The sequence below is a fragment of the Aspergillus fumigatus genome, chromosome 1, assembly GCF_000002655.1.
Source record: "Aspergillus fumigatus Af293 chromosome 1, whole genome shotgun sequence".
Lineage (NCBI taxonomy): Eukaryota > Fungi > Ascomycota > Eurotiomycetes > Eurotiales > Aspergillaceae > Aspergillus > Aspergillus fumigatus.
Window position 1 is genome coordinate 3,071,588 of NC_007194.1, and position 24,965 is coordinate 3,096,552.

The 24,965-nt window shown below is 50.3% G+C and overlaps 11 protein-coding genes across 11 annotated transcripts; 5 read left to right on the forward strand and 6 right to left on the reverse strand.

The window, feature by feature from the left end:
- Window positions 1-200: 200 nt before the first annotated feature.
- AFUA_1G11660 (DUF3405 domain-containing protein) lies at window positions 201-3,105 on the reverse strand (the record flags this gene model as incomplete). The annotated part of the gene is made up of 2 exons (XM_747439.2): window positions 2,866-3,105; window positions 201-2,818 (listed from the first exon to the last, which is right to left on the reverse strand). The coding sequence occupies exon 2, from the start codon at window positions 2,631-2,633 to the stop codon at window positions 201-203; it is 2,433 nt and encodes an 810-aa protein (XP_752532.1). The 5' UTR covers window positions 2,634-2,818; window positions 2,866-3,105.
- A 265-nt stretch (window positions 3,106-3,370) lies between these two features.
- AFUA_1G11670 (U6 snRNA-associated Sm-like protein LSm8) lies at window positions 3,371-4,816 on the reverse strand. The gene is made up of 2 exons (XM_747440.2): window positions 4,406-4,816; window positions 3,371-4,319 (listed from the first exon to the last, which is right to left on the reverse strand). The coding sequence occupies exons 1-2, from the start codon at window positions 4,428-4,430 to the stop codon at window positions 4,048-4,050; spliced, it is 297 nt and encodes a 98-aa protein (XP_752533.1). The 5' UTR covers window positions 4,431-4,816; the 3' UTR covers window positions 3,371-4,047.
- A 308-nt stretch (window positions 4,817-5,124) lies between these two features.
- On the reverse strand, window positions 5,125-6,549 carry AFUA_1G11690 (putative proline-rich, actin-associated protein Vrp1; the record flags this gene model as incomplete). Its single annotated transcript, XM_747441.1, has 2 exons — window positions 5,125-6,375; window positions 6,433-6,549. 2 exons carry the CDS (start codon window positions 6,547-6,549, stop codon window positions 5,125-5,127), a joined length of 1,368 nt encoding a protein of 455 aa, XP_752534.1.
- A 313-nt stretch (window positions 6,550-6,862) lies between these two features.
- Window positions 6,863-8,140, forward strand: AFUA_1G11700 (uncharacterized protein; the record flags this gene model as incomplete). The annotated part of the gene is made up of 1 exon (XM_747443.1): window positions 6,863-8,140. One exon carries the CDS (start codon window positions 6,863-6,865, stop codon window positions 8,138-8,140), a length of 1,278 nt encoding a protein of 425 aa, XP_752536.1.
- Window positions 8,141-8,393: 253 nt separating this feature from the next.
- Window positions 8,394-9,303, reverse strand: AFUA_1G11710 (60S ribosomal protein uL1; the record flags this gene model as incomplete). The annotated part of the gene is made up of 4 exons (XM_747444.1): window positions 8,394-8,656; window positions 8,728-8,921; window positions 9,043-9,220; window positions 9,285-9,303. The coding sequence occupies 4 exons, from the start codon at window positions 9,301-9,303 to the stop codon at window positions 8,394-8,396; spliced, it is 654 nt and encodes a 217-aa protein (XP_752537.1).
- A 258-nt stretch (window positions 9,304-9,561) lies between these two features.
- On the forward strand, window positions 9,562-11,507 carry AFUA_1G11715 (uncharacterized protein). Its single transcript, XM_001481674.2, has 6 exons — window positions 9,562-9,736; window positions 9,800-9,912; window positions 9,963-10,089; window positions 10,147-10,247; window positions 10,310-11,063; window positions 11,092-11,507. The coding sequence occupies exons 5-6, from the start codon at window positions 10,383-10,385 to the stop codon at window positions 11,281-11,283; spliced, it is 873 nt and encodes a 290-aa protein (XP_001481724.1). The 5' UTR covers window positions 9,562-9,736; window positions 9,800-9,912; window positions 9,963-10,089; window positions 10,147-10,247; window positions 10,310-10,382; the 3' UTR covers window positions 11,284-11,507.
- A 698-nt stretch (window positions 11,508-12,205) lies between these two features.
- Window positions 12,206-14,306, forward strand: AFUA_1G11720 (uncharacterized protein; the record flags this gene model as incomplete). The annotated part of the gene is made up of 7 exons (XM_001481675.1): window positions 12,206-12,432; window positions 12,503-12,545; window positions 12,670-12,961; window positions 13,013-13,126; window positions 13,176-13,504; window positions 13,564-13,917; window positions 13,974-14,306. The coding sequence occupies 7 exons, from the start codon at window positions 12,206-12,208 to the stop codon at window positions 14,304-14,306; spliced, it is 1,692 nt and encodes a 563-aa protein (XP_001481725.1).
- A 598-nt stretch (window positions 14,307-14,904) lies between these two features.
- Window positions 14,905-16,482, forward strand: arfA (putative ADP-ribosylation factor; the record flags this gene model as incomplete). Its single annotated transcript, XM_747446.2, has 4 exons — window positions 14,905-15,848; window positions 15,967-16,211; window positions 16,268-16,333; window positions 16,390-16,482. Exons 1-4 carry the CDS (start codon window positions 15,701-15,703, stop codon window positions 16,480-16,482), a joined length of 552 nt encoding a protein of 183 aa, XP_752539.1. The 5' UTR covers window positions 14,905-15,700.
- A 498-nt stretch (window positions 16,483-16,980) lies between these two features.
- AFUA_1G11740 (uncharacterized protein) lies at window positions 16,981-17,927 on the reverse strand (the record flags this gene model as incomplete). The annotated part of the gene is made up of 2 exons (XM_747447.2): window positions 16,981-17,769; window positions 17,841-17,927. The coding sequence occupies 2 exons, from the start codon at window positions 17,925-17,927 to the stop codon at window positions 16,981-16,983; spliced, it is 876 nt and encodes a 291-aa protein (XP_752540.2).
- Window positions 17,928-19,888: 1,961 nt separating this feature from the next.
- On the forward strand, window positions 19,889-22,047 carry AFUA_1G11760 (uncharacterized protein). Its single transcript, XM_747449.2, has one exon. It carries the CDS (start codon window positions 20,328-20,330, stop codon window positions 21,546-21,548), a length of 1,221 nt encoding a protein of 406 aa, XP_752542.1. The 5' UTR covers window positions 19,889-20,327; the 3' UTR covers window positions 21,549-22,047.
- A 120-nt stretch (window positions 22,048-22,167) lies between these two features.
- On the reverse strand, window positions 22,168-24,682 carry AFUA_1G11770 (protein ERV29). The gene is made up of 6 exons (XM_747450.2): window positions 24,047-24,682; window positions 23,620-23,825; window positions 23,391-23,503; window positions 22,827-23,320; window positions 22,709-22,773; window positions 22,168-22,652 (listed from the first exon to the last, which is right to left on the reverse strand). Exons 2-6 carry the CDS (start codon window positions 23,784-23,786, stop codon window positions 22,580-22,582), a joined length of 912 nt encoding a protein of 303 aa, XP_752543.1. The 5' UTR covers window positions 23,787-23,825; window positions 24,047-24,682; the 3' UTR covers window positions 22,168-22,579.
- Between the last annotated feature and the right edge of the window lie 283 nt (window positions 24,683-24,965).

Here is a 24,965-nt window from a genome sequence, read left to right on the forward strand (position 1 = left end):
GACATTATATCTTCTAGGCATGATGGAGATCGTCTCACCGGGGCAAGAGCCCTCTATGTACAAAAATCAAGAAGAGTGACGAAAGGAGGTAGAAATCTTCGCCGGGCGCCTTTCTATTTGCCATCGACGAACAAACACATAGAGTGCAGGAAGGCTTAAAAGCGGGATCGCTGAATCACAGAAATATGTACTCTCGAGCTTTAAGAGGCTCCAAGCATATCGCTCGCGCCGTCATCAATGACCATTTGCACATCTTTGATCGGATGTAAGAGCATAGGTGGAAGACACATTCTTCCCTCTCCAGCCAATTCTTCCTGCTCGCCGCCGTCATTATCGACTTTGTAGCCGAGCCAACGCCGCCAGAGATTCGGTGAGAAGCCAGCAGAGTAGAACCAGGTAGTTCCGCGGAAGTTATGCTCCCGGTCACCGAACACGGAAGTTCGAGCTCCACCAGATGCACCGTTGCGGCCGGCGTTGAAAACGGATTCGAGGTACTTCGTCGGCCAGCGACGGTCGATGTATACGGAATGCGGCACAAAGACCGCTTTGAAGCCGTGATGCAACGCAGTGGTGGCAGGCCACATCTCAGAGAACATGGTATGCCGTTTAAGACTTGTCTCCTTGTGCATAGTGAGGAGCAGCTTGCGCGACAGTCGAGACGCGGTAATGATAGCTGTCCGTCGAGGAGGCATACCGTTCTCCTTATTGTACCCGGTCACATCATCGCGAAGAAGCCAGGTCGTGCCCTCCGGATCATATAGAGGGTTGAAGACAATAAGGTCTGCCTCCTCACCTACTCCCCATTCGTTCTGATCCTTCTCCATCGTCGTCTGGGGGATGCCTTCTCCGTCCACCTCCAGAATATCCCGCTCATCGGGGCGTTCGGGTCCCCAGATTGGCTTGTCACCTTGACGATGGAGAGCCTGTCTGTCTCCAGAGGACGGATCCGAGCCATATTTGGCGGCCGCACTCCATAAGTTGTTCGGGCTGTTGGTACCACTCTCAGTTTGCACACGGACTGTATGTCGGAAATCCTCCCAGGATCCATGGACAGAGGGAACATAAAAGCGAGCATTCCTCTCCCACAGCAATTTGCGCGGCTGTTCTCGCGCCCAGCTGCCCACTTTGTCGAATAAATGGTACCAGTGGCCTGTGTATCGCACGTCCATCTCCCAGTTCCAGTAGAAGTCGTACTCTGGATGTTGGTATGCGAAGTACTGCATTGGCATGAACGTGCTTCGGTATACACCGTGGACAGGCAATCCACGCGTCCATGTTTCTTCCAACCCAGGATAAATGAGAGCCATCTGCTGTTCCGACCAAAGAGTACCCATGCCGCGGAATTCTGCCGGAAGAGCATCGTTGAGCACGCGCTCGTAGGTCTCGTCGTCCGACCAGATTTGCAAGTTTCCATCTTTGACATGGACTAAGAAATGAATGGTATACTCTCCTCCAGACAGCAATGAGAGCTCCGAGATCAGGGAGCGCAAGTACAGAATGTCATCAGGCGTGAAGTGAAAATCGTGCCATGTCCGAATTACCACTGCCGTTCGAGGTAGACGATCCGCTTTCGACTGGGATGCTTCATCCTTTTCCTGAGATTGAGAAGAGGACTTTGGAACCCCCACGGGCAAGGAGAGAAAGCGATTCAGCCGCGGCTGAGGGAGGTCCTTGAAGCGGTGGCTATTGAGGGCCACGCATCTGTTCTGAGCAGCAGCCCAGTCGACGTGACGAAAGTCTACAGGGGGCAAATCATCCCATACACGTTCTGCGCCTTCACGGTGGCCCTCCAGGCCTGCACCGACACCACCTTTCCTAACACTGTATCCGAAACCGTAGGGACCAAGGCGCCCAAACCGTTCGAAGCAAACATCGTCCTTGATACCTAGCATTGTATTTGACCCCATCACTGCATCCGGAAACCCACGGGGTACTCCAGGGTAATGCTGCACCGGGGGAATGCGAATCGTCTCCTGCTCATCGAGGAAGCATTCGCGCTTCTCACCATACTTCTTCTTGTACTCATCTGAATCGTAATCTGGGTATGGGTTGAACACCAAACTCGACATCAAGGCTTCCTGACCTCTGGTTTCAATGTTAGCCTGACCCTTATTGTTGTCCGAGCCCATGGCCATCTCCTCCATTCCGTCACTTGGATATTCGGGTACCGATTCGTTCCGCGGGATCAGTGTTCGAATACCACCATGATACCGTTTCAGAAAAGGGAAGCTCTCCCATTGAGGCGGTTTGGGCGCCACCTTTGGCAGCTCGAGGGCGACTTGCTTCGCATCCGAGGTGATGGTGAAGCGGAAAAGGGCGAGGATGAACAAAACTAGTGCAGAGAATAGAGCCAGGCACAGGTATCGCATTATCCGATTCGGGACACGATAGTAACCACCCGGTGCTCGAGAGCGCCGCGCCGAAGCCGCACCATTCAACATTGGCCGACGCGAGCTGGCAGAGGAAGAAGTGAGGGAGTCGTCGCCGCTGTCCGACTCTATCGAACTGCGATGGTCATGGTGGGTATAATGTGTGCGATGCGGCTGCTTCTCAACGTCCACTACTTGATGGCGAGTGTCTGGGATATAAGACGAGGCATGTGTGCCGGAGCGCTTCCTTGTCTGGTTGACCATGGTTCACAATGTACCTGGGAAGGTGGTCATGAACAGTAGATGTTTCCTCTGAGCAATGTCACATAAAGGAATAGGTGCGATGAGTGGGTCGATCGGTGGGCCAGCATCAATGTAATACCTGAAAGGACGAGAGACAGTTACAAGCTTGTTTCAATGTCGGGCCAATCTTTTGCAAACAACCAATACTTGTCAATCAGAGGCAATGCATTTTGAAACGGAGAGAAATGTATACCTTCAAAGGTTGACAAGGGTCCCTCTTCTGTCAGGATAAGATCAGATCTCTCATAACGATATCGATCCGCTTCTCTGGAATGTGGAGTTGGAACGGGGATATCGTAGACAAAAAAACCCCTGGGGAAAGTGATACCAAGTCTGATAGGACAGTTGGACAAGTATCAAAGCAACAAGAGCCAACATCAACTCAGACAGTGAGCATGTGAGACTTTGATCAGGCTCAGTCCGGGATATGTCCACCCACAACAAAACACGCTGCTATCGGCGTTTCCCAAGAGATGTCCAGCGCTCGCGCGTGACTAGCTAAAGAGTGGGTCCTATTTCTGTTTTGGCACAACCGCATGGAGTCATAAGAGTTCGCAACTCGATATTTGACGCTCGGGAGATAGCAGTTAAGATATGATCAAACCTCAAAGGAGGCTACATAACGACCAATTCTTCTTATCTTGCGCTGCCTTCATATCTTACAAGTTGCAGCTGAACCAAGTTGAGGGAGAATCTACATTGGGCTACGTAAATACAGTGACACTAGTCTATCTCGGTAATGAGCTGATAACTTGCATATAAAGGGGCAGCGATGCTCTGGAGGAGGCAGTCAACTCTGCTTATAGGGAAGCAGTGGAGAAGATCGTACTGTAAATGAGTCTGTGAAATGAAGCTTGTATGCATGAGAGTGCTAGGTCTTGTTCGGAGAACTTCCTGAGTACATATCACACGGCGAGATTATGGTCGCGTTTGATCTCATGAACACCTCTTAGTTCCTTGTGCTTCAAGTCCAAGGTAAAAAACGATGGAGTTGCTGATTAAAGGGTATCTTCCAACTAGATTTGCTTTCTGCATCGCTTCTCGCGTTCCTCCAAGGCGTACAAGCATCAGATAAGACCGCCATCTTGCTCTCGGCTCTTAAACCGGTCAATTGTGAAGGTGCGTCCTTCTGTAGTGTGTCGTATTCATGTACCATAGCAATAGATCATTCGTCCAATATGCAGCCCACTCTCAATCGAGACATACCACACGTATTCAGCATGCTCGGGAAGTAGCATGTTTTTGTAGAGGACAGCGGCTGCTCGACGTTTCAACACCGAGTCGTAGGCTCGGTCACACGCTCCGGAAAACTCCGCTAAGTCTTGTGCGCGTCACAGAAGCCGCAGATCATGTATATTTCAAGAGCCATTGTCTATCATGCGTTTTTCGTGCCCTTAACAACCTCGCCTTTCACCTTCGACCAGTCGATATCGTTATCGATCGCCTCATCGACTTCACCGCACAGAACCACATTGTCGCCTCGAATCAAGTAGAGTCCGTGTTCGATCTGCGAGCTCGGCTCGGGGTCATCCGGGGTTCGGATGATCCTTTCAATTGTGTCCAGCAGGACAAGATTCGTCAATTGATCCGTCGACAAGAGTGTCCCTAGTAAAGTGCGGCCGTCGACAGTGAGAATGAGGACTTTTTCTAAGCATTGCAATAATTGGGTTAGCTACATTACTGTAATACATACTTCGCATGGATCCGTTGCCGTATATAAGAAGGCGACTTACTATTGATGTAGGAATGCAGAGACATGATGGCAAGCTGCGACGCCGGGCAAAGATGGCTCAAGTACAAAAAGTTCCGCGTCGTCCGCGGAGCGAGCTGCTCCCTCGGTGCTCCTCGAAAATGGATAGGCAGCCAAGTCCTATGTCAACAGTAAAAAGTCGACAGTAACTAGACTCGGAATTGAAAGCTTCCTCGTCCGCGTTGATAGCAGAGAGATCTGGACAAGTCAGATGAGCTTGGATGATCGGACGTGACCCGTTCAAGTTCAACCTATCGTTGACAACTCTATGATAGAATTGTTCTAGCAAAAATAGAATCTGCAAGGGAAAATTTTGTCCGTGGTTTAGTTCTGAACAAGCACAACAACCCAATTCCGCCTTTCGTATTGAGATGCGACGCTTAATGTATCACCGCTCCGCGACTGTATCTAGTCACGTGCGTGGAGCTTGGCCTAGCTTCGGTTCGGAAATCTGTCTCAAAACACGTCTACTAAAGGGGGAGATTGAAAGTGGCTACGAATTGAATGAGTATAATGTACTAGAAAAATACCTGCAAAAAGATATATCACCAAAAACTATTCGACTGGGATATCATGTACAGGATCTAACGGCTAGCGTGTATATTGACCGCGGATCATCGGTATCTCACATATGCTCAGAAGCAGCGCAGTAACACAGTGCAACCATTTACTTCTCGAAAACACTATCAGCCAGCCGTCCAATTAGCCGCTCAGCGCACTCAAGTCTAATGGTACACTGCTACCTCGCCCAGCACGGTATCGCCGGGGACCTCCCACAAACGGCCGCGGCTTGGGAAGCAGCCCTTCACTCTGGAATTTGAACCGATTGTCTTCCACTCGAATTATTTGGTGCGAGCCCATGTTCTGATGACCCGGCGACAAGCCGCCATTGGTTAGGGTATAAGCACTCGGATCCAAGGTCGAACGGGTCACAGGCTGGCTAGGCGGCGGTGTTGGGGTTTGTGCTGGAGGAGGTGGCGGATGACTGGGGTGTACTGCTGGTGCCGTTGGCGGCGCTGATGGCGGGGGTGGTGGTGGAGGCGCTGATGGGGCAGACGCTGCAGGAGGAGGTGGAGGAGGTACGGACGGCGCATGGTTACTGTGCCCAAGAGCGTTCCTGGCAGCTTGCACCGCGATAGAAGCTGCCGCTACCCCATTTGTATGAGGTGACGAAGCTGCCGCTGCCGGAGGTGGAGGAGGAGGGGTCGATCGTGCCGGTGCGGGAGGAGGCGGTCGTGGTGCTGAAGATGCCGGCGGAGGAGGTGGTGGTGCAGCTGGACTCGAAGGAGCAGGGGGTGGAGGTGGAGGAGCTGGCGAGGGCGGCTTCCTCGACGTCAACGGGGGAGGTGGCAGTTTCGCCGAACCAGGCAAAGGAGGAGGTGCACGTGGAGGTGGAGCATCCGGAGCAGCTTTAATTGATGTAGAGGATGAGACGGTTGAGGAAGGCCTTGAGGCTGGTCTCGGCGGAGGTTTGCGCATATTAGCAACTAGCGGGTTGAGCGGAGGGGCAGACGGCGATTCTGTAGAAGACGGGGGCGGTGGTGGCGGTGGACGAGCACCTGGAGGCTTTGGAGCAGAGGCGACAGGAGGTGGTGGAGGTCGCGAAGCCTCCGAGTCTGACAGGTAAGGCGAGTCACGGTTGGCTCCTGTGTCAACTCCGCCCCGACTACGCAATTTGGGCATCCCTCCTGCGAAAAGTCCTGCCAGTTGAGGAGCAGGAGATGTACTGCTATCTCCACCACCGCCGCTTTCGCTACTGCTTCGTAATCGGTTGGCCGAAGGAACAGGGGGTGCCAGGCCACTTGGTTTGGGCATGCCAGGAACAGGAGGTGCACTTGCAACTGGAGGTGCAGCTGATTTAACTCCTCCTCCCGCAATCATGGGCGCCGATCTGTCATTTGTGACGGTCTTCTTCAGTTTGGTTCCTTTCGTGATATCTGAAAGAAGAGCGCTCTACCAGGACATTAGCAGAGGAACTTGGGAAGACAAGAAAACGGGTTTCCAGCTGACCCTATCTTTAACTTCACCTTTCGCTGGCCGACTCGGCAGACTCCCAGACGGAGGTGGGGGAGGAGGAGGGCCTCCCATCCCTCCAGGCGGCGGCGGAGGTGGTGGTGGTGGAGGCATCTTGGTTCGAGGAGCAGTAATTTAAAGGATAAAGACAATCCAGTCTGAGATGTGTAGGAATGAAATAAAAGGAGGATGGGTTCAATCCCCCGTAAGACTAAAGATCATCTGACGATCGTTAATCTTCGGCGATGGCAGCCTTTGGAGGAAGTAGGTACGTCAGGCAGCTGAGTTAGTGAAGAACGGAGATGAGGTAGGGGCGGTGCTCCTCCAGTGTGCTGACTGTCTCCGCTTTTTCATGGTCAGGTCTACCAACTCCATCAAAAAGACAGAGCAGACTCAGTCTTGACCCCGCGAACTCTCCCATCTCGCCATGAAGGGCTTGAATCTTAGCGGCCAGAAGACTTTTAGGTCTCAAGCTCTGGTTTGTCAATTTTGCCAACTACCTACCAGGCCAATTGCCCGTCAAGCGCCGTTTGCGCGATACTACTCATTCTCGACGACAACCGCTTCCCGCCCCCAATCGAGACAATTGCGGCCAAAGAAGGATTCAAGAAATTCATGGATCACTAACAGGCTTACACCTGGCCGATTGGCATCGACTTCATCGAACACATCTTCCTCCTTCGACCCAGAGACGTCCTTGCGACAAGTCTCCTATGAGTCTTCCGAACTTCTCAAGCTCGACTCCGTACCCTCCAACGAGTCAGTTGTGAAGCTTTTACAGAGATGTGAACAAATAGCAGAGGCTCTTGTTAGCCGCGAACAAGACAAAGTCGAGAAGTCTCCTTCCGCTCGAGAAGAGGGAAGTGCAATCTCCTCGTTACTGGATCTGGAGGAAAAGAACGCATCAAAGAAACATTTCAGATCAATCCGCGACGCGCAACCCCGACTAGCCGAGTCACTGTCGCAGATCGTTACAGGGCTTCTCAAGGACGAAAAAGTCTTTATTTCGCCAGAAGCAATGGCATGCTACACCAAGATTCACACCCTTTTGAAGATGGCCGACCATTTTCCCGAGATGTTCTACCTGTACGCCCACAAGCCAGTTCCCGAGGAGAACAGTTCCCCTGTCAAATACCACAAGGCAAATCCCAAGAGCGTGAACAGCGCCATTCCCACCGAACTTGCCAACATGGCCCTGGACATTGCCATCGAACAGCGAAATCTCCCGCTCGTCCTGGCCATCATCGATAACACCTTTTGCGCCCCGGCATTCCACCGTGCAAAGCTCTTCAAGAAAGCTGCTGTGCCACTAGGCGGTCTTGCAGCCACGCCAGCCGCGTGTTACGCCATCGCTTCCTGGGCCTCTAGTTTGCAAACCACCATGGATCCCAGCACAGCGACGGGCATTGCCTTCGCGGCCACCCTCGCCTATGTCGGAGGCACATCGTCGATCGGCCTTTTGGCTATTACATCGGCTAACGACCAAATGGAAAGGGTTGTCTGGCAGCCTGGAGTTCCCTTACGACATCGTTGGCTGCGAGAGGAGGAGCGTGCCGCACTGGATAGGGTTGCCGTCGCTTGGGGGTTCAAGGATATCTACATGAGGGGCGAGGAGGAGGGAGAAGAGTGGGACAGCCTGCGTGAGTTTATCGGTATGAGAGGGATGATACTTGACAAGACGGACCTTATGCCCGGAATGCAGTAACTTTTTACCCTACTTTATCCCACTTGTATATTTATCTTTACGGACGGTACTGTTTATGTTCTCTATGCAGCGGACGTATATCCTAGAATAGATGAAGATTGGAACATGTGCAGTATGCCAGCACACACTACGGAATTCCCGAAAAAAAGATTTAGGTACCAGTCGTGGACATCACATTTCCTATCTATGGCATATACAATCCCACATCTGAGCGCCTAAAAACCCCTGTCACAAAGCTAATTGCGCAGAGAATCTAGTAGAGACGCTTGGGGGGAGACATGGTAGCCTTGAGGACAAGGCTGCCAACGTTCTGCCAACCCTTCTTCAGCAGGGAGACGAGGTAGTTGATGGCCAGCATGACGTTGGCGACGAGCTCTTCCTTGGTCATGCCGACGTTGCCAACGGCAACACCGAGGCAGAGAACCTTCTTGAGCTGGAACTTGATGGTAGACTTGATCTCGGTGACCTTGTTGGCCATGTCCTCGCTGTGAGAGACGGGGGTAGGGAATTTACCAGCTGCGCCGAGTTAGCATTTGCTAGAGGCTATGCCGCGCGCTGGGCGTTCTGCGGGAACCGAAGATACGTACCCTTGGACAGACCGGGACCCAGGAGACGAGGAATCTGCTTGATGAGGGTGTCGGAAGCAAGGAAAGCATCGTACTTGCGAGCCAGCTTCTTGATGAGCTTCTTGTTCTTGTTGAGCTTCTTCAGGTCATCAGCGGACATGGCATCGATGCCGTGGTGCTTGGCACGGTCGAGATCGTGCTGGTCACCAAGAACACTACAGACAACACCGTCAGCAACCCTTAGTCCCATAACTTGTGCGTTACCTCATCCTTCTCCCGATGATGCGCATCAAGACATTCCACCGAAGGATCGGTCGGTCGGCAAAGTTGACGTACCAGATGGTCATGTTGGGGCGGGGAACGGTGGGCAGCTTGATGGTGCCAGAGAAACGCTTGTCACGCTGGGGGTCGTAGTTCTTCAGACCGATCTGAAGCTCGACGGTCTCGAGGAAGTTTCTCTTCTTCTCATTCTGAGAGTAGTTGAGCAGCTGCTCGACATTCTCGCGCACTCCGGCTGTAACCAGGAGACATATTAGTTGCAGCTTCCCAAAAGAAGCCAGTTAAATTCTGATGCATACCGACTGTGATCTTAGACATCTTGCTGACAGTCTTCCAAAAGAATAACTCTTATGGTGTGGCTCTGCGCTGAATATCGGTGCAAGGACGAGAGAAAAAGCCTGCGGCTCGCTATCCGCCTTGAGAAAATCCCGTTCTCCGCTTGTGGGTGTGGATGGCACTAGCCTGATTGAGGCCTAGGTTTGCCCTAACGAAATTTCCAATTACTAAGCTGTGAATAAGCTTATGCGCATAAACAACTGTCTATGGACTCTATCTGTGGCGTTTATACTGATCATACTTCATCTTCACAACAACTTACCACTTTGGGTGTTCGAGAGCATGCAAGGAATCGATAGCGCCTTAGTAAACTCTAGAAGACCGTGATCGCCCAGGATGGTCTACCAGCCTCTGAACAAGCGAGCCATTTCAGCTGGCTGCTTCTTGCACAAAATGTCAACGTCGAAAGCAAACGGCAAGCAAAACTGAGACCATAATCTTGGAATGCATCCTTAATATTCTCTGACTTATCCTATAGTGCAGTCGTGTATGGCTCTGTAACCATTGTCAGGCAAGAAAAATTGCCCACCTATGTAAATTTGAGCCGAAGAAAGTGTTGAAGGCGAGTAAAACAGCTGTCAATGGTTCGAGGTTCGCATTGGATGTGATCATTCCGTCCATCCTCAGCTGAGAATTGTTAGGCGAGCGATCTTGTTCGTGATATTAGCGTTGACAAAGGGAAATTACTTCCACCGTGGCTGGGCTCGCTGTCGAGGAGAGTAAAGAGAACTTCGACAGTCGTAGTCATTCGTCAGAAAGGCGCCAATTGTGAGCATCATCATCGACTAGACATGTATAAGTGTATTTCTAATGCACGACTTCCAGAATTCGGCAGAGAAATGAGGCGACCTCTGTGATGTATCCTGTCTAGTTGGGACTGCTAAGTTCCTTCGCGTCTGTTTAGGCTTAAAGGCTCACTTATGAAGGCAAATGTCCCTCATTCTATTGCGCCCTTTTATTACTAACAACACTTACTGCTCCTTTGAAGAACCCAATTTGAGATTAGAAAGCGGCCTTACTGAAGCAGACATGCCCTCGCCCATAGTCCACATCGTGCTCCAATGCCAACTTGGTCAGGCATTGTCCAAATACCGGGGGTGATGGGTGGAACAATGACCCACGCAATCACCTTCACCGTTCAACAAGAGACCGAGAAACCGCTTGCTTCATTCCGCCTGCTTATAGGCTTGTCAATCCTGACATGCAATAGGACCATGAGGACCATGATTACAAGTATGGGGAGGTGCAACGCGCATACTATTGCCTATATGGTCATGCTTATGCCATTGAAACAATGTCTCACAAGAGACGTACATCAAGACTCCTCCTCTAGCGAGAAAATCCTCCAGCCCACTGCCATTGACATTGCACTGAAATTGGTCAGGGGGGCTCGCCAGCTCCGTGATAGCATGTTGCCCCTACATGCCAATCTTTATTCTGCCCCGTCCACCATATTTAATACAGCCGTCAGCCCATGTTCAGCCATCATCCGCGACCAGGGACGATGCCTCATGCAGCGAGACGAGGCTATTGAAGCAATCAGCGCGACGCTGGGCACACTGGAACAGATCAGCCACAGCACGAAAACTGCCGCAACATGCTACTTAGTGCTCTCAAAACTTGTGAACAAGCTTTCTTTAGCATCAGAGGAGGAATTGATCCTTCGCTCCGAGTCATCTGACAGCCCACTTAGAGGTAGAGGGGTCAAGGCTCCCTGTGATTCTCAGTTAACTCTGGATGCGGTCCCCACCATCGACTTTGGCATAATAGCATCTGCAGCTCGTAGATGGACACAGTTCTGAGATGTATATTTCCACAATGCCAGGCTGTCCCTCCCTGGAACCGCTGACACCTCCGTCCTCCGACCCTCAGGAGCTTTTCAACGTGGATCTTGGAGAATTAGGCCAGATCTGGGATTTGAAGAACCTCGGTCTTGATTTTCCGCAGGCCTTAACTGCTTAGATTATACGGCATTGTCTGCTTGTGAGCTTCCTTATCTGTACTAGGCAGAGACCGGGAACCATACCAGCTGGCGCTCTGCCTGCTATTGAGAGCACATATGATCACCATCAAAGTTGTCTACATAGATTGCATACCATTGTGGCTTGATATCGCATTGAAACTACAGTGGACATGCTTGACTGTCGGATCATGAATATGATCTTCTGCAATATATACATAAAGGGACGTCGAACGAGCTCATCTTGTGCTTTAGTCCCTGTAGAAGTTTCGGGCGTCCTGACCTGTTTAGTGCGTCCCTGCGTGAAGAATCAGAGCGGTGCCCCTCTCCTAAATATGCTCCAAGGTAGCATGTAGCCACTCTGATTTTTGACTTTAGTCATAATATAGCTGCAGTTTGAAGCTATATATATATACGCCAACCACACGACACACTGACACCACTTTCAAGAGCATACTGTAACCTATAAACAAGTCAACATCTTGGCCATATCAGAAAGAAACATCCAATACACATACATTACGTCGCTGTATTCATGTTAAGCTGCACTTCAATAATTTCAAGAACAGTGATCAGCAGCAGCATGAACATGCCATAGTTGGGAGCATCCCCATGTGGAAACCAACAGGTCAGCTGCACACAAAAACATCAAAATCAAGTGATCCTAATGACCAATTCGTGCATTCTGTAATACATCGATTCGCGGGGATATCAGGGTCAGTCGACAGCCACATGAGGGCTGCTATCTACAAGGTTATTGTTAGGCGCTGGCTGGGCGCTTAACCTGGATCTGGTATTAATATGGGATGCCACTTGAGCTTGACTTGTGTGTCTCTTGCTCAGTTCACTCATTTCGTGCTTCATCCAGTGCGGTGATTATTTGGTACTTAGGATTATAGAGCTACAGAGGCAACTGGAAACAGCATGTCCAGCTCATCACCGAGTAACGACCAAAGCCCTTACGAGTACTACGCGAGCTTTACAGATCGACCAAGCCTTCAGAATATATTTCGCGATATTGATGAAGAGTCTTGTTTTAATGCGTATAATAGACGATTACGAGATTCACAGACGCAGAATTTCGTGCTGGATTTCGGGAATGAGGATGCCTGGTGTGCGATGAATTTGAGCCACGAGGACTTCAGCCTATTGTTGCGGAAGCCGGTAAGTCGCATTCGCATTTTTATAAACCATGGACAAGTGTTGATATGTGAGCGTCAGAAACCAAATTGCTTTGGGACTAGGTGGATGTGAGTTACTGTCCGTCGTCCAGGTATTGATACTGACGACGTCTGGTCGAAGTAATATTTGGGCCCCAGAGGAACAGAAAAACGTGATCAAGGTGCGTCGGAGATGCCATACAAGAGTACAGCACACTGATGGTCTAGGAAATTACGAGCTACTACGGCGTTTCGGAGAGGCTACAGGGGATGATGTGTACTGATCCCGTAACAGCTCCGCCCAAAGCTCCAGCACCCGTGCAGTCTCTGAGGGCTAGCTTCCACAGAAGCATTGATCGATCGCATCGTCCTCGCATGGAAGATCTCGAGGAGGCCGTTTCGTTGAAGTTCTTATCGGATCCAGACGACATCCAAAACGCAGCTTCGTTCCGAGGCCTTACGTTTGCCCATGTCACAAACCAGATTTGGCACTTTTGCTCGGTGGACCACGGGCCCCGATGTAAACTCTGACACTCTCATTATCTCATATGCAGGCGCTGACTAGATCCAGACACTTGTGTTGGGTATAACTCGTTATACGTGGTTCCAAACGTTGGTATATCAAACGGGAGAGACCTGCCTGATGGGAAGAGACTATGGTCCTGGTTAATCCTTTGCAATGATGGTGCGGACAAACCTAGCACAATTGTGGCCACAATTGCTGACGAACCCAGGGACTGTGGTATCGATCCAAGAGAACCCGTATCCCCGAATATCAGAGCCAAGACCAGAATCAGAAGTCAAGTCGGTCTTGGGAGTCGTGCGCAGAAACGTGCAGTTAATATTCTCAGGTGCTTCCAAGCAGCACTCTGCTTCATCCGAAAGTGACTCATTGGTCACCATTCGAGTGCGAGCGTCTAATGGCTCTCATTCGGATCACGTCAGTATACATCAGGACGATGGCCCTGGCCTGCTTTTCTACTACATCTTCGATGACTGGGTGACGAGTTATGCTCTGATTGCAAAGCGTGAGCATAAGTATGGAGTCTTGCTGGATCGACTGGTAAGAATCGCTTGTTGCAGAAGGGTAGGTCGCGCTCAGATACTAATCTAGGGGAACAGAGAGAGGATATGTTGAACAAACCGGCCGTCGACTTGGTAAATGAATTGCATTGGTTGGGTAGAAGACTGGCAGTCCTACGACGCCTGTACCAGAGTTACGAGCTCATTCTAATGCGCGTGCTTCAGAGACAGCGCTTGCTGCGCGATGAGGCACGCTCAAGACATCCGAGAATGCCACCTGGGCATGTCATTCAGAGTGAATCAGAATTGCCGAGCAATTGCGAAAACACTGTAGGCGTGCGATTAAACTCTGCAGCCATTGCTCGCTTCGAAAGATTGCTTGATCGCATCAAGCTGTATTGCTTGACTGAGATTGACGCCTGTTTGACAGAGAAAGAGTCTCTCACGTTCCTGGTCAGCGAGCACCTCTTCTCCTTCAAATGTACTGACTTGTTGACGAGTTAGTGCAGAATTTCAACTTGATCGCCTTGAAAGATTCACAGGCTGTCGAGAAGCTGACGAGAATCACCATTCTGCTGGCGAAAATCACAATTCTTTTCTTGCCAGTCAGCTTGATGACGGCGTACTTTTCGACCGAACTCAGAGGCGTCAAAGGAGTGTACACGCAGACCGAATATTGGATCAGCTTCGCAGTCATCATGGTCCTGTCATTGCTGGTCCTTGTTCTCTTTGGTTACGCCAGCGGCACCATTGAGGGCAGACCGATCTATCAGTCATTGTCGCGAACATTCATCTCCTCATCCAAGGACAAACTCGGGCATCAGCGAAAGCATGTGGACTAGATTTCATGCACAAGGCATGCAAAGTCGATCGAATTTGAGAAATGGTGCTCGTAATTTTCGATATCAGATACAGCCAGATCTACCTGCATTCATGGCTGCTTCTGATTATGACGCGTAGATAGAGTGGCCCCCTGTGGGTTTTCATTACCACTGAGCTCTGGGTATCAGGAGCCAACCACTAACCTGGAATTGCGGCGATGAGATAATAATGTGCACTAATAACACGTTACCTACTTTTAGGGACACGAGACAGGGCACATTTGCGAATTGCGATAGATACTGGGCCCAGTGCCACCCGAAGCGATCCACTGGGACGGGGCTGATTCAAGAGCCAACCCGGGAACCTATCAGAAAGGGACCAGACCCAGAATGTCTGGACTTTGTGCCCTTTGTATTTGGGGCCTGGAAGTATGCAGCAAAAGGGGAAAGGAACAAATGGCTTGACTATGAGCAGGAATAGGCATCAATGAAGTGAATTCTGAGCAAGGAGCTCATTTGATGGTCAACAGTGATAGTCGGTATATGATCACTCTCACTATCATCACTGCCCTGAAAAGCGCCGGTCTTAGTGCGCCAATAGACGGGAAACACCGTGTCCTCTTTATGTGGCCAGGCAGAGAAGATTCAAGAAGCGTGGTATAAGGGGAAAAGTAGTGGACAAGAACGTCCAGTTCTCGTTCTCATAGAGAGTCATTATTATTGTTCAAGAGGAGAATCAAATGAATTTTGACTCCATCTAGAGTCTCTAATAAATCGAAAGGTACTCTACTCTGTACTGAGTATTGTGATTCTGGTGGTTTCGTTAGTGACGGAAGCTACGCCGGCGGCTGAATTTCTCGACCTGGCATTTTTGCACCCAAAAATTCCAACACCGACAAAACAAGACTGGCTCAGACACAAGACACAGGCACAGACTGAGAGAGAAGCGTGGTCTGCCTGCTACTCCATCCTACCTTACCTTAATTCTATCTATCGATCATCATCATCATCATCACCACAATCATCACCCTTACACTCGGGTATCCACGTTTTGTTTTTCCTTCTCCAGCTTCTTCTGTGTTGGTAAGTCTGCCCTTGTTAGATTTCTCTTTTTATTTTCTCTTCGACTTACTTCCCTTCTTTTCGCCCCTCCTCCCCTCTCTCCCTTTCCCACTCACTCCCCTGAACTCTACCAACTCACCGTTATTCCCCGGTGTGAATTACACCCCTCGTTCTCAAGTCACCCCATACCAAGACCCCGTGTCTTTTTGTTCTTTTGCATCTGGGTCTTCAACTCCTTGTCTCTGCCTATTCTGTTATACTCTTTGTTATAAATCAAACAGACCGAAAACTTTCTTTCGATTGACTGACCTCATTGTCGCGCTCCCCTTAGACTCGTTTACGCCACCGCCAGCATGGGTCTCACCTTCTCGAAGCTGTTCGATAGACTATGGGGTCGAAAGGAGATGCGAATCCTGATGGTTGGTCTTGACGCCGCCGGAAAGACCACCATCCTGTATAAGCTGAAGCTGGGTGAAATCGTCACCACTATTCCCACGATTGGTCAGTCGTCCACTCTCGCTAGTTCAGGTCGTCCTTCGGTCAATCACGCTGGATAATCTTCGTCGTTGTTCCCACGTGCGGGAAGGTAGCTGTTGCTGACATTGGTTTGCTTGTCAAGGTTTCAACGTCGAGACCGTCGAGTATAAGAACATTCAGTTCACCGTGTGGGACGTCGGTGGTCAGGACAAGATCCGTCCTCTCTGGAGACACTACTTCCAGAACACCCAGGGTATCATTTTCGTCGTCGATAGCAACGATCGCGACCGTATTGTCGAGGCCCGGGAAGAGTTGCAGCGCATGTTGAACGAAGACGAACTCCGTGACGCTCTACTCCTTGTTTTCGCCAACAAGCAAGATCTGCCTGTATGAGATCCATGGTGCGCGTGTGTATCAGTGCGATACTAATTTGAACTTTTTAGAACGCCATGAGCCCCGCCGAGATCACCCAGCAGCTTGGTCTGCAAAGTCTCACCCGTCGTGCTTGGGTAAGTTGGCTTGACTGCCAATGCAGGTCCTCCACAGTCTACTAATCTATGTTTAGTACATCCAATCTACCTGCGCCACCACCGGTGACGGTCTGTACGAAGGTCTGGAATGGCTGGCCGATGCGTTGAGGAAATCGAACAACTCTTAGAATGTTATAATACGACGAGAGGAAGAAACCCCGAAACTGTGACGAGGAGTTGCGCGGATGATGGTTGGGGGACCAGGGCCGGCAAAGACACCTTGCATACAAAAGGGATTTGCTTCTTGGTGGTATTTGTATGTTCTCTAACGGCTCTTCATTCCTCTATGCTATTAGCTTTTATTTCTTCTTTCGTCCCGGCGTCGATTCCAACAAATACTCCTTTGTGCCTTTGAAAAACCATTTTTTCATCTGTTGTTCATGTCCTCGAGAGTTAAGGCTGGCTCGACGTTTATGATCCATCCAGAATGGCTATGTTTCACTAAACATATTGATAGGTGTCTGAAGTAGATGAAATGAATCTGATGCACTTGAAGACTGGAATTCCCGTCCCTAAGCCCTCCACTGATGATGGCCGTATGTGGTCTTTGTCCTTGTGCGACTAGGGCACTCGTGACTTTATGAACATAATGGTCCTCGCAGTCTTTGCTGAACCTTCTAGTCTCCTCATTTCAGCTCCGTCCCACCAACCCACCATACAGCCGCCCGAATAATGTCCATCACAACTTCCAGCTCCCTCTCATCCCTCGGCGCATAAATCATCACAAACCCCGGCGGCACACTCTTCGCCCACCACCACCAACACCACTGCCCCCCGCCGTCGTCCCACGCAAGCGGATGCCGCTCACCCCACTTCTTCTCCAGCACAGCCCTCACATCCGCCGGATGAAGCGTGAGATGCAAGCTCCCATCAACCGGATGCGAGTGGCACACTTCGCCGTCGCAGGCGTGGCGTTGCGCCGGCCCGGCCATGCAGAAGATCCCCGTGCTGTGTTTCTCGAAGCAGGAGGTCGCGGCGCGGAGGGTGGACGGGTGCGCGTTGACCAGCTCACGGATCCGGTTCGACAGCGTCACGTACATTGTTTTGCTGGCGCGCTGGGTCGTCTGTCTGTGGGGAGCTATCCCTGCGACGGTTGGGCGGGGCCCTGCCCGGGTGGGGAAAGAGGAGGGGAGCTGCCCGTGCTTGGGGTGGAGGGATGGCGGGGTGGAGGGGGGAGAGAGGGGATCGCGGACGGTGAAGAGGCGGAGGATGCAGATGCGAGCGTAGCCGGTTGGTGTTGAGGGAGTGCCGCCTGGCCCGAGGGCGAGGAAGGCGTGGTAGTCTTTGCGGATGTAGTGGGCTGCTAGGAGGAGGGAGGGGAGGCAGGTGATGAGGAGGAGGAGGATAGGGAGGGGAGAGTTGGTGGTGGCGAGGAGGACGGGTAGCTGTCTCGTATCCGGAGAGAAGTTGAGTGCCTGCATTTGAAAATTGTTTAGTCCAGGTTCGCGTGGTCTGACTGTGCTGGACGGAAGCTATTCAAACATACCATATTAATAGTATCGCCTCCGCATCGGTCTATGTCGGCTCTTTGGGTGGTGTGTGGAAGCCATGGTACACGACATAACAAAACCATTTATACTTCACGAGAATTGACTTGGACGCAATGATTATCAACTGATCTCCTGGAAAGTCAGGATCTAGGTTGTAGGAGTTTTGTAGCGGCAGTTTGTCCTCATGATAGGCCACTCATCACCATTGCATCATCCGCTGTGGACGTTCAACCCACTCTTAGACCTTTGCATTTGGGTTCACACCTTGGAAATGCTCTGTATTTAACTACCGATAATGTATGCTTTCATGATTCTATCTGACATGGAATTATATTTATTGACAGGCTGACAACTTCGCAATCTTGAATGGTGGAGGTATCCTGTTTATTGTTGCTGCCACAACATCAGCTGGTCAGTTACTTCGAAAGTCGAACACGTAGCTCACCTGATTATCTGCGAACACAGTTCATTCAAAGGTTAGTACTGAACTTAAGGGCTGTAATCCAATCCCCATGACTGATTTACCGAATCATTAAGTTAACCCGTGGAAAGGATCAGCTTGCTACTTTGTCCCCTTGCTATCATCACTGTTCGTAACACTTGGAAAAACTGGAGATTGCCTTATTTTATCAGAAGACTTGTCCCAATTCAATGTTAGTCTTCAATTGGGTTGAAGGTAAAATCGCTTCATGTGGAGTGCTAGAATTTCTAGACATTGTTGTCTTATAAACAGCTATTAGGTGACGGGCTAACATCTGCAGAGAGAAGTATAAGCAATCAAGTGTACTGTTGAGGCTTGGAGCAGTATAAACTCGGCCATAGAGACCTCAATAAGGAAACGAACCCGTCCGATAATCCGATCGACGTCTCTGCAAGTGCTTGACCAAGGATGGATAACGGTGGATAACCTCTGAAATCTTCTGTCGCGGCAGAAATGATATAGAAACAGAAAGCGATTCTCCAAGATGCCCGGGAATAGTAAGACAGAAATCGCCTGCGTTCAGTGCTCTTCGGCCTTAGTTGACTTGAAACCACGCCATCAATATACCGTTTCAATTGCTTGAGGATGCGTATTGCGTTTGGAACTTTCCGCTTCCAGGTTGGCAACATTTCTTGGCCTTGTTTCCTGCAGATGAGTGAACATTTATGGATCTTGGCTGAATTGTCAGTCGTGAGGAAACATATTAAAAAAGACCCGATGTATGCCAGTGAGGAAGTTGATTGGTGAAGATCTGGATCTCTTCCTGGAGAGATGTCTGCTTATAACAAAAGGCGAAATACTGAGCACTGAACAATGAAGTGGACAAGACATTGACTCAAAGGGCCGATGTTTTCAAGCTATGGCAGACGTCCTGGAGTGAACTCAGGTCCTAGCATCACAACCTCGCAACCTAGTCGATATATCACGACTTATGGCCCCCAACGCAGGTGAATTCGGCTTTCGGGATGCATACTTTTTGCCTCCGACGCTTAATATACATGACTGGCGGATAACTGCCACGATCCGCGCATTCCGGATATCAGTACTCCGTAGAGGACAGCAGTGGGTATGTCTTGACTATCCAGATTCCTGTAGATGTTTCGGGTTGCAAAAAGGGTTTCCATCAGATGGAAGGGGCTTTGAGTTGCTTCGACTCCGAATTTGGTGTGACGTAAGGGCTTCTTCGGATATAAGAATGCCATCACTTGAGCCGTAGAATGGAAGTTCCTTGAGATTGCCTATCCTGTACATTCCAATCCGGAATGCTTCCTTTTCCCAGCGATTGTCTGTTAGTGGGGGGTTGTCTCGACGCTGTAGTCAGTCAGCAGGCAAGTTGGCTCAGTAAATCCACTGTACTCTGGGCTGCACTTAAAAATCCTGTGAGCATAATGATCTCACGAACACAGGCTGCAGCGGTAGATCAATAGTCATACATAAATAGCCACAATGTTCTGAGATCGACACTCCCTGTGCCTGGCGATGAAACGGCTCCCGTATTTAGCTCCATGACTAAGTCGCTGTCCCGCCCCTCTCTCTCCATCCTGCCAAGCCCAATCCGGTGGCCCAACTCCCCCTGACAGACAGCAGACAGCAGCGAAGAGCCAACAGCCAGCAGCCAACCTCCCCTCCATCCCCATCCATTCATCTTCTTTTACCATCATCTCCTTCATTCTTCCCGTCGATTGATCCCTGTTCTCATTGCTCTTTTCCTCCATTCGCCACTGTTTCTTCTCTCCCGTTTTATCCTTCACACTCTTCATCGTCTCCTGTAACAGATCGCTGGTCGATCTCCGCGTGCTCTTTCCTCAGAATTCCGCAATAGGACAGAGAACGCCCTTCATGTTGTCGTTAGCGCCACAGCAAACATTGAGATCAAACTACAAGTGCCTCCGGGCCAAATAGATACTCAGACCCTTTTTTATACCAGTGCATTCGCCGGACTCGTCTACATCAAGCGTTGCTACTCTCATCCGGATCTTAGGCATCATCACAGCTGATTGCCATGTGGCTGTTCAGAGGGGCTCAATCGGCCGTCTTCTACTATGCCAGCTGTACGCCCTGTGCTATGTCCTTTGACCGTCGCAAGCGAAAAAAGGAAGCCGTTCGATCGCAACGAGAGAAGGAGAAGGTTGACGCCGTCATCACCGACCAACCAAAACCATTTGCTCAGCCAACACCGTTCAGTACCAACCCAGGATGGGCGGAAGAGATTGCTCTAGGTCCGGGTCCTCCTGCAAGAAGAGGCGGTCATCGGAACAACCATCGACGGACCGACAGTTGGAATACTGATCCATTGTCACCAATGGAGTCCAGCCACGACGTGGGAGAGGCGTCACTGCGAAAGGATAAGAGCAGTGTTAAGCATCCGCTTGGCGACCGGTGGAACCGTATGCGTTACCAACGGGAGGATGAACCTCTGTGGGGGGAGGAAGTGGAGGTGAAGGGCTCCTCGGTTGGAATCTCCGGCCGGGGCAAAGCGGACACCACCGAACCCAGCAAGTACTACATCGCCCGCGTACCCCCAGTCAACGATCTTCATCCACCGATTGTAAGCGGACCCAAGAGCCGGGCGGAAACAAGATGGATGTTGCAGCCGCCTCCCAGTGCAAGAGTCATGGCCGGAAAGGAACCCTTCAGCGCTTCAACCCGCAAGAATGACTGCGGGACACTACCCAATGATACTCACCTTAACAAGGCAGGGCCGACAGTTGCTCAGCGGAATAGACAGCTGCCGCCCTTGGCTACTCAAAGTACGGATCAAAGATCGTCGAGCAAATCCACGCCTATTCTGGCTTCACCTTACGAACACTCCGCCCAGAAAGCACCAAAGCCCGAAAGCAACAGTCAGCTTGAGCTTCCTCGGCAGCTTTCGTCAACTATGCTGCCATACGGACGTGACAAGAGCACGTTTGTCATCTCAGTACCTAGACATTCACGTTGCGATTCACCCTCTACCATATCTTCTCCAGACTGCTCAGACGCAGAGACTCCCAGTATCTCATGGCAGTATCCTGAAACCCCAACGTCACGGCCAGTATCAAAATCAACCGACGACAATATTAAACATGCCCGTCCGAAAGTATCAAAGACACTATCAGCGTTCCACCAAGACCACAAACACATTCAACTATACCATTTGGATTTCACCGATGATGCAATTGAAGAAATTAGCCTGGGCCAGTTCGAACCTATTCGGCCTTGGCGGTGGAGCATGGACATTTGAGGGTAGAAACCCAGTAGGGCCACGCTTTCAACCTCGCATCTGTTTCTGGACCCTTTTGGACTCGCACACGTTTCTGGATGCATTCAAAGGTTTCTCTATCTTGGCGTTGGAAGCACAAAAGCGGATGCTCTCTCATTCCCTTTTTTTACCCCTCTATCCATTATCCTACAGAGCAGGAAGAAAGGCCTACCACTGTTCCCTGGCTATCTCCATGGCAGGTCCATGGCAGGCGCACCCTGCACGCGATCCTCAGCCTTGGGCCCCTCGCCTGTGTTATCATCCCATTTGCTAAATCTCCGCATTCCTGCATTCGAGTCATACACATTGTCTGCGCAGATTACCATTCTCTAGCCGTTTCCTTGACCTGTCCCGTCCTATTCTTACCCGAGGTTTTCCTTTTGAGCTGATCGACTTTCTTCGTGTATAATAGCTTCCCTAATACATACGTGCTTCACAATTTACTTTCAAGTCGCTGTGAAACTTACTTGTATGCTGTAGGGGTGATGCAGTAGACTCCATTCCTGCATTGATATGTAGTCTAGTCAAATCGATCCACATGTAGCGTGCATTGTCATGCCACTGTAATGATCGACTGGTCCACCTTCATCCTGCATGGATCAAACACAAGGAACTAAATGCAATTCTGAAGCAGTTCCCACTAGATAGTCGTTGGAGTATTGTACTTTACAGTGAGAAGAATAGAAGAATGCAGGTACTCTTATTTTCTCATCTGAGACCCTAAGGTCAAGGTAGGACAAAATTAGCCAATAGAGAATTCGGAATCAATTTGGGGTCGCAACGCGTCGAACTCCTCCTTGATGATGAGAGGATGAAGAAGCTGCGCTGGCGGAGTCCCAGTCCAAAGCTATGAGTTTGGGGTAGAGGTAGGGATGGGGGGGGAAAGGTGGAAGGTGGAAGGCCTTGTGTGAAATAGGTTCTTCAGGGACATGCATGCGCGTTCGCAAGGGAATGCTAAACGCCAAAATTTTGGTGGGGATGGTTATCCTTGAGTGGAATATAACCTGCTACTTCTAGTAGACCTTCTTCTTCTCGTCCATGCTCAGTTGACCGGGACCCATGTTGACCAGGAGAAGGAGACCGCCACTGTTATAGTGGTTAGGACACGAGTACTTGTGGGGATAAGGAAAACAGAAACCTACACAATGGATAGAATCTGGAAAAAGTCGTACTTGGCAAAGTCCTTGTGGGGGTGGTGGGGGTGCAGCTGAGAGTGAGTCAGTTACGAGCTTTATCCGTCGCGTAGGGAAATGAACGTACAGTCCAGAAGTTATTAACGAGGACGTTGAAGACACTCAACAAAACCACGAGAATGATCGCGCTCCACTTGGCTTTGAAACCAACAATGACCATAACACACGCAACGAAACCGAACAGGCTGACCAGCACGCGCCACAAGCTCCATTGGCCGGAGAAGACAAATCCAACGAAGAGGAAAATCAGCAGCACACGACCAGCAAATTGGACGTACATCTTGCGGTCCTTTTCATCCAATTGGGGCAATCCGGCTGGGACGAACTTCTTGCGGACCCACGAGTCGGAGAGAACCATGAGCAGACCGCCGACGACGCTGAGATTGCGCAAGAAGAAGTTGAGATCAAAGATGAGACCATAACCGAGACCTTGTGTGACGACAACTCCGAGCAGGCCGGCGACGGCGATCTCAGTGTGCCGGCGGGTGATGACCAGGAACGAGCAGACGGACATTGCAATGACGTTAAGGATGAGGAACGTGTGCGTGATACCCCAGGGAACTGGACAAAGAATATCGTGTGAGAGATCTGTCGCAGAGCTGTATTGAAATGGCGAATCAGGGACGCTTACTTTTCCGGTATTCACGGAGGTATACGAGCTGATCGCTCCATTGTGTGATAATACGTAAGCTGTCCTCGATGAAGGTGACCACAATAAGGAAACGGCCAATAGCAGGAAGATAGCTAGCAATCAAGACGACACAATGTCAGTAATGGGTCTGGAATAAGGCTCCGGCTTGTTCGCCCTTGTTTGTATACTTCATCCCTTCTCGCGGACAAGGTGGAATTGGACAACGTACGGCTTTACAGGATCCGAGATTGTATCCAACCAGTCTTCAATCTTGCTTGTCTGTTCCCGAATAGCGTCCAAAGGACTCGGGTCGCTCGTCGCGTCTGCTCGTCCAGGTCCTACGAAGGGGTTCTGGTGACCGAGGTTGTAACCCGCAGTGCCGCGAATCTGCGCCATGGCGGGATAATGAATCGGTGGAAGGGGACGGAATAATCACTTCAGACGAACGTCAATATCAGTAAACAGTCGATAGGCTTGCGCAAAAAAGAGGGTAAATTCAACGAAACTCCGGAGCAGAATTCATAAGGATCCGAGGAGGAGGAGGAGGCGGCGGCGGGCAGAGTAGTAATGGTGAGCGTACTCCGTAGAAGGAAACAAATTACAAAGCGAGGGAGGCCAGCAAAACAGGGGAAACAGGAGTAGGATAGATCACAAACCTTTCGATGATAAAAGGGATACGTCGAGAGGAATCTATCCGAAAGGGACAATCAATAAGAAGCAAGTCAATAATAAATCGTAAGCAGAAAGGGGAGAAGACTTGGAGAAATAATAAGAACGACTTGACCTCTTGCTGTTCCTTTTGATGCTCTTGTTCTGCTCACTTCGTTCAGTTCAGGCCACGATGACCGAAACTCGCCTCTAGTCCTATTTGGGAACGGTTGCCAAGGCCCACCTCCCCTGCGTGCCCCAGTGACGACATCACGTTTCTCTATTGTTTCTGCATACAAGAGTATTCATCTGATGGCTGCTCACTTAAAATGCTCTAATAAACCTGAGGATGCCGTAGATATACTAATCAGCCTCCATGAAAGGGTCATCTCTACTATCAATCTGTGTGGTGGTGTCTAATTAGATATCCAGAGGTCCCTATCAGGCATACCCCACAGCCACATATTCAGGGACGCCGATCTTCAGGCCCGTTCCTTGTCCCTGGTTCAACAGCCTCAGGTTCGCAAGCATCAACGAGCAACTATCTACAGGTTCATGGGAGTTACAGTGGGAAAGTGGAACTTCACATTCAATTGTCGAAATATTAAGTGTTTACAAAGTACCTAGGATAGGAGAAGCATAAATATAGAAACAGTTGTCTCCTCGGATCTGACGGCCACTACTTCACCACTTCACTGAACTAAGCTACAAAGGCAAGTAAGCTCCACCTAGTCTCGTGTAAGTCGTCTCAAAGCTCAGATCTGTTCTCCTCCTCTTGACTTTCAAGAACAAATCACAGTACAAGCTGAGAACCCTAGACTGGTTGTCTGTGCCTTCTATTTTAGTCCCTGGCTCGGTAGACAGATCCTGAGATCAGCAGTAGATCTTGTCCAATGCTCGAGCTTGGGCCAGAGGGAAGATACCTAC